General features: G+C 46.4%; 1 protein-coding gene across 1 annotated transcript; it reads right to left on the bottom strand.

Moving 5' to 3' along the window:
• Positions 1–5,836: 5,836 nt before the first annotated feature.
• On the bottom strand, positions 5,837–9,153 carry LOC115151363 (leucine-rich repeat neuronal protein 2-like). The gene is made up of 2 exons (XM_029695278.1): positions 8,877–9,153; positions 5,837–7,844 (listed from the first exon to the last, which is right to left on the bottom strand). The coding sequence occupies exon 2, from the start codon at positions 7,601–7,603 to the stop codon at positions 5,837–5,839; it is 1,767 nt and encodes a 588-aa protein (XP_029551138.1). The 5' UTR covers positions 7,604–7,844; positions 8,877–9,153.
• Between the last annotated feature and the right edge of the window lie 3,686 nt (positions 9,154–12,839).

Here is a 12,839-nt window from a genome sequence, read left to right as displayed (position 1 = left end):
ATTAAGTGATATGACATGCTATTCTATAAAATCCTTTCTCTGTAATTAATATTACCTGATTAAGCTAATCATGTAAATGTAATTAACTAGAAAGTCGGGGCACCACGAAAGAGTGTTTATATAGCTGTTATCTTCCGAATAAACTCTTAAAGACCTAGTAATATTTTACCTCAATAGCAGTCAATATTAATCGTCACCTTATTTCAGTCTCATCTGAAAGTTGTAAATTCTTGGTTATCTTCACGAACCCTGGCTAACAAGTTGAATCAGCAATACAAAATTGGGTTTAATTATTTATTCAAATCAAATGTATTTGTCACATACACATTGTTAGCAGGTGTTAATGCAAGTGTAGCGAAATGCTTGTGCTTCTAGTTCCGACCATGCAGTAATATCTAACAAGTAATCTACCAATTCCACAACAACTACCTTGTACACACAAGTGTAAAGGAATGAATACGAATATGTACATAAAAATATATAAATGAGTGATGGCCGAACGGCATAGGCAAGATGCAGTAGATGGTATGGAGTACAGTATATACATATGAGATGAGTATTGTAGGGTATGAAAACATTATATAAAGTGGCATTGTTTAAAGTGGCTAGTGATACATCTAATTACATCAAGATGGCAAGATGCAGTAGATGGTATGGCGTACAGTATATACATATGAGATGAATAATGTAGGTTATGTAAACATTATCTAATATAAATAATATAAAGTGGCAAGTGATACATTGATTACATCAATTTTCCCATTATTAAAGTGGCTTGAGTTGAGTCAGTATGTTGGCAGCAGCCACTCAATGTTAGTGATGGCTGTTTAACAGTCTGATGGCCTTGAGATAGAAGCTGTTTTTCAGTCTCTCGGTTCCAGCTTTGATGCACCTGTACTGACCTCGCCTTCTGGATGTTAGCGGGGTGAACAGGCAGTGGCTCGGGTGGTTGCTGTCCTTGATGATCCTTTTGGCCTTCCTGTGACATCGGGTGGTTTAGGTGTCCTGGAGGGCAGGTAGTTTGCACCCGGTGATGCGTTGTGCAGACCTCACTACCCTCTGGAGAGCCTTCCGGTTATGGGCGGAGCAGCTGCCGTACCAGGCGGTGATACAGCCCGACAGGATGCTCTCAATTGTGCATCTGTAAAAGTTTGTGAGTGTTTTTGGTGACAAGCCGAATTTCTTCAGCCTCCTGAAGTTGAAGAGGCGCTGCTGTGCCTTCTTCACCACGCTGTCTGTGTGGGTGGACCATTTCAGTTTGTCCGTGATGTGTATGCCGAGGAACTTAAAACTCTCCACCCTCTCCACTACTGTCCCGTCAATGTAGATAGGTGGCTGCTCCCTCTGCTGTTTCCTGAAGTCCACGATCATCTCTTTTGTTTTGTTGACATTGAGTGCGAGGTTATTTTCCTGACACCACACTCCGAGGGCCCTCACCTCCTCCCTGTAGGCTGTCTCGTTGTTGTTGGTAATCAAGCCTACCACTGTAGTGTCGTCTGCAAACTTGATGATTGAGTTGGATGCGTGCATGGCAACGCAGTCGTGGGTGAACAGGGAGTACAGGAGAGGGCTGAGAACGCACCCTTGTGGGGACCCAGTATTGAGGATCAGCGGGGTGGAGAGGTTGTTACCTACCCTCACCACCTGGGGGCGGCCCGTCAGAAGGTCCAGGACCCAGTTGCACAGGGCGGGGTCGAGACCCAGGGTCTCGAGCTTAATGACGAGTTTGGAGGGTACTATGGTGTTAAATGCTGAGCTGTAATCGATGAACAGCATTCTTACATAGGTATTCCTCTTGTCCAGATGGGTTATGGCAGTGTGCAGTGTCTTGGCGATTGCGTCATCTGTGGACCTATTGGGTCGGTAAGCAAATTGGAGTGGGTCTAGGGTGTCAGGTAGGGTGGAGGTGATATGGTCCTTGACTAGTCTCTCAAAGCACTTCATGATGACGGAAGTGAGTGCTACAGGGCGGTAGTCATTTTGCTCAGTTACCTTAGCTTTCTTGGGAATAGGAACAATGGTGGCCCTCTTGAAGCATGTGGGGACAGCAGACTGGGATAAGGATTGATTGAATATGTCTGTAAACACACCCGCCAGCTGGTCTGCGCATGCTCTGAGGACGCGGCCGGGGATGCCGTTTGGGCCGGCAGCCTTGCGAGGGTTAACACGTTTAAATGTTTTACTCATGTTGGCTGCAGTGAAGGAGAGCCCGCAGGTTTTGGTAGCGGGCCGTGTTAGTGGCACTGTATTGTCCTCAAAGCGAGCAAAAAAGTTGTTTAGTCTGTCTAGGAGCAAGGCATCGTGATCCGCGACGGGGCTGATTTTTCTTTTGTAGTCCGTGATTGACTGTAGACCCTGCCACATACCTCTTGTGTCTGAGCCGTTGAATTGCGACTCCACTTTGTCTCTGTACTGATGCTTAGCTTGTTTGATTGCCTTGCTGAGGGAATAGCTATACTGTTTATATTCGGTCATGTTTCCGGTCACTTTGCCCTGATTAAAAGCAGTGGTTCGCGCATTCAGTTTTGCGCGAATGCTGCCATCAATCCACGGTTTCTGGTTGGGGAATGTTTTAATAGACGCTGTTGGTACGACATCACCAATGCACTTGTTAATGAACTCGCACACCGAGTCAGCGTATTCGTCAATGTTGTTGTTTGCAGCAATGCGGAACATATTCCAGTCCACATGATCGAAGCAGCGTTAAACAGACCTGAGGGCGAGAGCTACCTGTTTTAGCTTCTGTTTATAGGCTGGGAGCAACAAAATGGAGTCGTGGTCAGCTTTTCCAAAGGGAGGGCAGGGGAGGGCCTTATATGAGTTGCGGAAGTTCGAATAACAGTGGTCAAGGGTTTTGCCTGCCCTGGTAGCACAACCAATATGCTGATAGAATTTGGGGAGGCTTGTTTTCAGATTAGCCTTGTTAAAATCCCCAGCTACAATAAGTGCAGCCTCAGGATATTTGGAAAAGGAAAATGCAATAAATATTTACTCTGAGCTGCGCTTCGGTAGGTTGGTCGTAGATGCTGGCCGTGTTGCCCAACAGAGATCTTCCTTGTCCCTTTAAGAGTGTCTCTGGTGGTAAACTGTACCCGGAACAGCTTATTATCTGAATCCTTCTGACATTGGACCGTCGCCCTAATGTACCCGGAACAGCAAGTTATTTGCCCTTTTAACGCAGAGGCTGCAGGCCTCGCATACTCGGAACCGGAAGTTACATTTTCGTCAAGGGGGAGAGAAGGGTGTGTTTCATAGTTTATAACCAATGTCTCTTCACAGGGGCGGGCCACTGATTGAGCAGAGCTCTACCCTTATGAAAACCCAATTCTCTCATTTGGAAGCTAAGATTACATTTAATCTTTTCACAAATAGTTTCATATTTAAACATTTAAATTGCACAACAATTCCATGTGAATCTGATAACTATAATGTGTAGACTTTCCACGATACAGTTTGTCATCCTATCATTAATAAGAATGTCTCAGATGACAACCGAACTGACATCATATTCATTAAGTACCAATGCATATTCTCCACTGGTTGGATTACCGAAATATGGTTCCTTTCCCCCCACCATTTGATGTTCCCAGACTCTCTATGTTTAACACAGGCTATTCAAGGGTCCTTCAGTAGAGTCAAGAGAGAGAGGGAAGGGAGAAAGGTATTTATGGGGGGGTCATAAACCTTACCCACAGGCCAACGTCATAACACCGGTATTACTAATAAGGACATTAATTAATGTGAATGTGATCTCCTAGGACACCCCCAGATGTGTGTGTGTTCAGCTTCCACTACCACCCAATCTGAAGCCTGAGCCAAGGGAACACCTTCTGCAAGCTGAAGGTTCCCCCTGGGACACTGGTTTACAAGACGGTCCATGACCTGTTCTACAGAACCATGTCAGAGAGCCAGGCCCTGATCATCAGCCTGCAGCAGGTCCAGAACACCTTCCAGTGGGACAAGTGTAGAATGTAAGACTTGACCCCGCTAACATTGAGCACTTCAAATACATTCAAAATACACATATTTTGTGTGCGTGAGTAAATCTTTGACAGTGTATTGTGTGTGTTCCCTTAGCATAAGCAACACATGCAGGTGGACCCTGGCACCATCCTGCAGAGAGACCTGTTCCATTGAACCTCAGAGAGTGCCGTCGAGGATATCTCCCGACAGAACTTCAACCCGCGTGTGGCTTGACCCACTAGCCGTCACAGCCGTAGTGTTTACTTTGCAGTTTTGCCCAGCAAGCTCACCGCTACTCCGTCAGAGGGCCGAGACACTGGGTTCATGTGGGTAAAACCTGATTAGGAACGATAGATTACGTCCCTCGACTCCCCAACCAAACAAGCTCAGGACAGGATCACTATGATTCCTGTGTGAATCGGATGTAGAATCCTACTGTTTTTGTTGTGTTTGACAGCGGTCAGTGCTACCCCTACTACCCCATCAAGTACAAGGTCCTGGAAAACAATGGCAGTGTTGTGTGAAGGGCCCAGAAGCAGAACCGGGAATGTTCAGAAAATAATTAATCAATGCCTTGAGTAAGAGCAAAGTTCCTTGTCTTGGTTAAAGGCGCTCTGTTTGTGAGGAATAAAGAGATAAAGAAGGCAAGCTGTTCCTGAGACTTGTCTACGAAGACCAGTTGAGATGCTAACACCTGAGTTCCTTCAATCGACTCTGTTAAGTTGTGTCTGTGTTCAATGAGAAGTAATACACTTCTGAGCCTTTCAGTTGTATCTGTGCTCTTTTTCAGCAAAAACACTATGGCTCTTCTGCACAGCATACTAAATTATGTAGGGTATTATGATCTGAGATTGTATTTAATAACCCCGGAAATATTGCTAATACAAACCATGGCCAGTAGAAATGTATACGTTATACATGTAATTGAATATGAGTTTAAGTTGTCGTAGGAAGATGGATTGAAAATTGTTGTCAATTCAATGTAGTCAACTTAATGTTTTGAAGAGTGAATCATTTATTGCACTCATCTGCCTCCTCACATGCCTCCAGCGATAAGGGAATTGGTGAATAGTCAGGAAAACAAACCAACATATCAGTCCAAAATGTTTTAATAATAGCTCAAAATAGAATTGAATACATCTAAATCATCTTTGAAAGAGAAGTGGTATACTGGGTAGGAAAACTAGTTTATGGTATGTACAGGTAGTTGGATAGAAGAATACAGTCATGTGATAGAAAGCCAAGGGAATGGGCGGAGTGAGAAAGGGCTGCTCACATTAAGCACTTTGATTTACAAAACCTCAAAGTAAGCAAGGATAGGCTACCATAAAATGGCACTGTTTAGAAAATGCCTGTGCCCTAGTGTAAGTAAAGAGGGTGAGAGTCCTCTCCTGAAGTTCAATCGCTGGGTTAGGTGGATAGGTTCTGGGGATAGAAAACAGTACTGCAGTTTGATTGTCCTCTTTATCCAAACACAAACAATGTCAATGTGTTTGCATATATACTGTAATATAAATACATATCTGATTGTACACCACTGGCCTGTCATATGTTCTATTTACAGGCCCCAATGCTCCCAAACCACTCCCGCAAGCAGCTCCAGATTCAGAACCAACATGTCCCAGCTGCGGCAGGACATGTGGTTCCCGGATTGGGCTTCAAACCACCTACAATGGTACCGCCACCAAGAGCGGTAGCCGTATCTATCCTATAACCCAGTATCTTTGGAAATGTTGGACTGCAAGTAAGTGTGTGTGTGTTATTATATCATCAATTATTTATATAGCTAGGCTTTATTCATGTGTGTGCTTTTCATCATGCTTGCTGTCTTAACCCTTGCCCTGACCTCCCTCAAAACCCTCTCCTTCAACTCCTATCCTCTCCCCTCCAACATCCGGCGCCTCAAACCCCCCCTCCCTTGCCCCTGCACCCCTACAGTCACACTGTGAGTGTCGGCCCCCAGTGTATTCTCAGCCACACAGGTGTACAGACCCACCTCCCGGGCCGTCACCATGGCAATCTCCAATGTCCCCTCTGGCAGTAGCCGGTAGGCAGTGGAGGAGGGAGAGAAAGGGGTGAGGCTGGACATGAGGACTGAGGCATTACCAGATGCTCGGTTGGGTGAGGGGGAATGGTAAGAGGATGTCTGGCTGGACGCAAGCTTGGGGCTGGGGGTGTGGTTGGATCGTCCTAGTCTCATTCCAGAAGGAGTGACCCAATAGATTGTGGGCTGAGGCTCCGCCAGCGCGCGACAGTGCAGAGCCAGCCTCTCCCCCTCTCTCACCCCCATGTAGTGGGGAAGGATACCAGGGGGGATGAGGGGTAGGCAGGAGGCTGACATCTCGGTGATTGACACCTCCCTCACACTACGAGCCCTCAGCTCTGGAGGCTCAGAACACAACATGGCCTGGGGCTGGATAAACCTCACAGCCTGCGACATCTGTGTATCTGTGTGAGGGTGCTCCTTAGCCACCCAGCGGAACAGGCAGTCACAGCGGAGGGGGTTGGAGTACAGGCTGACCTCCCTCAGGCTGGGCAGAGACAGGACAGTGTGTTGGTGCAGAGCGCTCAGAGCGTTGGAGTTGAGCATCAGACTTTCTAGCCGGCCCAGCCGAAGGAAGGCCTGGGGATGGATGTAGGACAGCCGGGGGTTGTTGGTGATCTCCAGCTTGGTGAGCTCAGGCAGGTTCTCCATGGCTGCCCTCTCGATGGCCACCAGCTCCTCCATGTTGTTCAGACCCAGCTCTGTCAGGTGGACCAGGTCCCTGAAGTCCCCCGTCTGAACCACACTCAGAGGGTTCTTGTTCAGGTCCAGGAACTTGAGGCCCGGGATCTTCCTCAGAGCCTGTGTGGGGACGGTGGTGAGGAGGTTGTCGTAGAAGGACAGGCTCTCCAGATTGTCCAGCCCCTCCAGGGCCCTCTCAGTCAGCCCCTTCAGCCCCATGCCCCCCAGCACCAGACTGTGTAGAGACCCCAGGTCCTGGAAGCCCCGGTCAGGGAGGACCTCCACTGGGTTTCCCCCCAGCATCAGCACCTGGAGGCGGGGCAGGGCAGTGAACCAGCGGGGCTCAATTGAGGTCAGGTGGTTGTTGTTGAGGTGCAGGCGCAGCAGGAAGCCCAGGCCGGAGAATGCTCCAGGAGCCAGGTAGAACAGCCGGTTGTGGCTGAGGAAAAGCTCCTGTAGGGCGGGCAGGGAGGAGAAGGAGGCAGGGGGCAGGAACCAGAGCTGGTTCTCCTCCAGGTGCAAGGAGAGCAGGGAGGGCAGGGAGGCAGCCTGGGGCTGGGTTAAGGTTAGGGTTCTAACACAGCTGAAGCGGTTCTGAGACAGATCCAACTCGGTGAGGTTGGGGAGTGTGTGCAAGAGTGGTATCTCCAGGGCAGACAGCAGGTTACTCTGCAGACGGAGGGTGTGTGTGTCTGGGGGCAGAGGAGAGGGGAGTTGGGTTAGGAACAGGTTGCTACAGTCCACAGTAGAAGCCTCGCAGGACACTGACTGGGGGGAGAACCAGGGCTTCATCTGACACACACACCCTGTCGGGCAGGAGACCCGCCATGGCAGGGAATAGACTACTAGAGCACTGGACACCCACACCCACAGGATCAGCTGCCTCTTCAGTAGGACCATTGACACCCTCAGCATCCTCACAGCAGAGAGGAGTTGATTCAGAGGAGTCGATCTATAGGAGTTAATTCAGAGACGTTGACTCAGTGTTGTTGCAAAGTTACAACGCTGTAGGAATCTACTGTTGCCAGGTTACAGTGCTGTAGGAATGTATAGTGTTGTGGATTGTCTAGGTGACGGTCTCTGTGGTCAGACAGTCGCTGTCACATTGTGGCGACATGTGTATTGGGCGTGGCTCTGTACACACTCAGGAGATTACCTGTGAGAGAGAGAGACAGGGGAGATAATGGGTCAAGGTCAGGTTTATAACACATTTAGAAAGCCAGCGTGAGAGGGAGGGATTTAAAAGGACAATACCTCCTGTGTTTTCAACTCTCCATCAACCATTTACTTCCTCTTTTCATCTGCATCCCTGCTAAGTAATGGATTCTATTTCATTTGATGTAGTTTTGATCTCCTTCTTTACTGTCGTTGTGTGTTCAATTAATTAAAAGGTGTGTGTGTGTGTGTGTGTGTGTGTGTGTGTGTGTGTGTGTGTGTGTGTGTGTGTGTGTGTGTGTGTGTGTGTGTGTGTGTGTGTGTGTGTGTGTGTGTGTGTGTGTGTGTGTGTGTGTGTGTGTACTGATGACCTGTGTGTGTACTGATGACCACCAGTAACACCTAGTGGCAGTGGTCACCAGTAATGACAACAGAGGAAGTTTGAAATAACACACACAAACACACACACACACACACACACACACTGGAGAGAAAAGGGGAGAAGAGGAAAGGTGGGGGAAATATCAGAAGGGGAAAAGGGAATAGAAAGGAGAGGAGGTTGTCTTGCTGTAGCTGAGACTGCAGTAGGAGGGATGTAACTGAACTAGCTATACATACTGACAGAGACATGGAGTAATGGGAGAGAAAAGAGAGTGAGAGCGAAGAAAAGGGAATGACGGGGGATAGAGGAGAGGAAGATGGAAAGGAAGGCAGTGAGGGAAAGGAAGGCAGTGAGGGAAAGGAAGGCAGTGAGGGAAAGGAAGGCAGTGAGGGAAAGCGAGGGTGCTGATCAATACAAATAGAGATGCATCCCCCTGCTGGCACGCAAACACAAACACACACAAGCAAACACATACACACGCCAGAGTCTCAGCACACGTATGAGCTGACAACACTGTGACACACCACAGATGCCACTCTTCTCACTCTACTGCTCTGTGTGTCTGTCTGTGTCTAACCCAGACATGTCCTAGCAAACAAACTCACGCAATTATGTCCAAACATCTGCAGCTCACAGAGAAATAGTCCTTACCATCAGATGAGTATCATTGACTGCATGCATCTCTCGATCTTTCCTCTCCTTCTGTGCCTCTTTACCTCTCCTCAATCTTTTTACTGTGTTGTTTTTATCTGGGAATGTTCTGTCAGCTTGTCTTTTTCTCTGTATTCAGGGCAAGCTCTACCATAAATTGTCATTCTTTCGATCTCTCTCTCCTTAAAACATCTGTATGTCCTTCTCTGTATTTCTCTCTTTTTAAAATATCCCTGATTTTCTCTCTGAGGCTGTGGAGAGATCTCTACAGGATGAATCTGCCTCTGCTCTCTCCAACCCCTCTGTAGCTTTGTCAGTATGTATGTGTTCTCTCTCTCTCTCTCTCTCTCTCTCTCTCTCTCTCTCTCTCTCTCTCTCTCTCTCGCACGCGCTTGAGCAGGAAAGACAAAGATGAATTAATAAGAGATTCTGTCCCTCTCTACTCTCCAATGCCTCATAATTGCAGGCTCAGTGAGCTTTACATTTGAGTCATTTAGTAGATGCTCTTATCCAGAGCAAATTACAGTTAGTGTGTTAATCTTAAAATAGCTAGGTGGGACAACCACATATCACAGTCAAAGTAAGTACATTTTTCCTCAATAAAGTAGCTATCAGCATAAATAAATAGATACAGTTGGGGGGGGCTGTGGGATTATTTAAGATGCTCTTTTAAGAGGTACTCCTAGCTTTTGGAATAGCGCACTGGTTTGCTTTTAAAAAGAGAGAATGAACTGTATGTACACTGAGTTTGCCCGCACGTGTGTGTGCAGTAAAGCCGAAGATTCTATCTTCTCTTTCTCTCTCTCCAGCAGTTGCACCTCTCCCCCCTCCTCTTCCTTCTGTCTGTGTGTAAGAGAGAATGACTATATATCTTTGTGTTTGTGTGTTTATGCCCTCAGACATTCCTGTGCCATTAGTGACAATTGAGGAGAAAAAACAAAAGGATTGCACAAAAGTTTCCATCCTCTCCCAACAAACACTGACAAGTCACCTAACCTACACTGTTCAACACAAGGCTTTTCTGCTCAAACTCAGGCTTGAATGTGTGTGTTTATTGTGTGATCGATCAGCAAAAATCTATAAATGAAGATATATTAATATATCTTTATTATAAAACTAACCCATCTAACCCTAATTGAAGTCAGGATGGAATGTCATGTTTAGTGTTTACCTTTTTTACCTTACCTAATCACATAACACAGAATATGAACATCAGAGAGAAGATATAAGGATGGATGGATGATGGATGGATGGATGGATGGATGGATGATGGATGGATGGATGGATGGATGGATGGATGATGGATGGATGGATGGATGGATGGATGGATGGATGGATGGAGGGATGGAAGGATTCCCGTTGGGCAGAGAGAAGGGGATTATGGGAGCTGAGTGACAGAGATTCAGAAAAGTATGTCACCGAGACACACACACGTGCTCACCCTGCAGGCTGAAAAGCAGTGGGGATGAGGGATGAGAGGGAAAAGGAATCAAGAGGAGAGGTCGTCATAGCAACAATCAGAGAGCATTGCTTTTATTTGAGAGAAAATAAGCCCTGCTTCCTCTGTTCTCTCTTGAATTAGTCTCCGGTGTCTTTCCTCTATTCACCTCTCCTCTCCTCCATCTTTCCTTTATTCTCTTCTCATTTCCTCTCTCTCTCTGTGTGTGTGTGTGTGGTCTACTCACACTGAGTCATGGTTGTAAATCATATACTCCATTAGGATGACCCTTAGTTAGGGCTGAGGTGAAGCATGTTGCAGTGTCAGATCCAGGGAATGATTCATATATCAGAGTAAAGCACTAAAGCAAACACACACACACAGACAAACACTTCTGCCTCTAGTAATTCATTTCAGTGTAAGCAAACTGTACATCAGCAGCAGCCTCAAGAAAGTGCATCTCATATGAATGAATATGATACAATACAGTATGATACCATGTGATACTTTTGAATCCTTATGGCTCTTTCCCTCTTTACCTCCATGTTCCTCTCGCTCTCTCTGCATTGGAATTCTGTCCACAACAGGTGTGCTGGACTGGGGAAGTCCTCAAGGACTTATGACACACCCTCCACAGCACAGCTAAATGGTGTGGTGCGGTGTGTGTGTTGTAACTGCAGAGAGAATGAGGGAGAATCTGCTGCCATGGTAACAGGCCCAGCAGTATCTAATAGCAACCGGTTGCTAGGGAGCCTGCATTGGGAGAGGAGTTGGATGGAGTGTGTGTGTGTGTGTGTGTGTGTGTGTGTGTGTGTGTGTGTGTGTGTGTGTGTGTGTGTGTGTGTGTGTGTGTGTGTGTGTGTGTGTGTGTGTGTGTGTGTGTGTGTGTGTGTGTGTGTGTGTGTGTGAGTGAGAGAGAGAGAGAGGGTTTTGTAATGGATGGTTGAGTTCAGAGAAGAAAATCAAATGCAAGTTAGACTGAGTTCTCTTTGGTCTTGTTAATGATGGCTGTTTGGTCACATGTTAGCGCTATTTGACACACCACTAAATCCAGTACGGTTTAATAGAGTGACTGCTCTTAAAATGCTACTTCTCCTTTTCAAAATGGCCTACGTGACATTGATATGAGTCGGAAACATTTATTATAGTGTCAAAATGTACTACAAAGTGTAAATAGGATATTTTTGGTCATAAAGTCACTTCACAATCGAAGAAAGAGGAGACAGCGTTAAGGATATCTGGTGAGACTACGTCAGAGTGGATAAATTGCCTCTACCCTCCATTTTATTGGCGAATGTGCAATCACTGGAGAATAAACTGTATGAGTAGAGTCTGATGGTTGACTGGGTGGTACTGCTTCCATCTGCAGTTTTCTGTGGGAATGAGCTTGTAGACACAACATATACTGAGTGTACAAAACATTAAGGACACCTGCTCTTTCCATAACATAGACTGTTTCTGTACAGCACTTTGTGACATCGGCTGATGTAAAAAGGGCTTTATAAATACATTTGATGATGAGTTCCGTTCGAGACTATTCGATCAACGTGATCTAAAGAACTGTAATATCCTATGTTTCTCCAAGTCATTGCTGAACAAGGACATGGTCAATTTAAATCAAGCTGGTTTTCTATACAATCAGCAGGACAGAACAGCAGAGTCAAGGAGGCTCAACAGCTGGCGTGTGATCTCTAATATTAAGGAAGTCTCAAGGTTCTGCTCACCTGAGTTAGAATACCTCATGATAAGCTGTAGACCACACCATTTACCAAGAGAGTTTTCATCTATATTTTTGGTAGGTGTCTGTTTACCTCCACAAACCGATGTGGTTGGCACTAAGACCGCACTCAATGAGCTGTCTTCTGCCATAAGCAAACAGGAAAACGCTCATCCAGACGCGGCGCTCCTAGCGGCCATGGAACTTTAATGCAGGGAAACTTAGAAATTTGGTAATTTATGATAAATATGCAACTAGAGAGGAAAAAAACTCTGGACCACCTTTACTCGACACACAAAGATGCGTACAAAGCTCTCCCTCGCCCTCCAATTTGCAAATCTGACCATCATTTTATCCTCCTGATTCCTGCTTACAAGCAAATATTAAAGCAGGAAGCACCAGTGACTCGGTCAATAAAAAAGTGGTCAGATGAAGCAGATGCTAAGCTACAGGACTGTTTTGCTAGCACAAACTTGAATATGTTCCGGGATTCTTCCTATGGCATTGAGTACACCACATCAATCATTGGCTTCATCAATAAGTGCATCGATGACGTTGTCCCCACAGTGACTGTACGTACATACCCCAACCAGAAGCCATGGATTAGAGGCAACATCTGCACTGAGCTAAAGGGTAGAGCTGCCGCTTTCAAAGAGTGGGACTCTAACCCGGAAGCATATAAGAAATCCCGCTATGCCCTCCGACGAACCATCAAACATGCAAAGTGTCAATACAGGACTAAGATCGAATCGTACAACACCGGCTCCGACGCTCGTCGAATGTGGCAGGGCTTGCAAATCATTAGCCT

The sequence above is a fragment of the Salmo trutta genome, chromosome 17, assembly GCF_901001165.1.
Source record: "Salmo trutta chromosome 17, fSalTru1.1, whole genome shotgun sequence".
In the NCBI taxonomy this organism is placed as follows: domain Eukaryota; kingdom Metazoa; phylum Chordata; class Actinopteri; order Salmoniformes; family Salmonidae; genus Salmo; species Salmo trutta.
This window is presented reverse-complemented; position numbering and strand designations above follow the sequence as displayed.

Excerpts from the sequence above, each read along its gene's own strand:
- LOC115151363 (XM_029695278.1), bottom strand. The coding sequence starts at position 7,603 with ATGCTGAGGGTGTCAATGGTCCTACTGAAGAGGCAGCTGATCCTGTGG.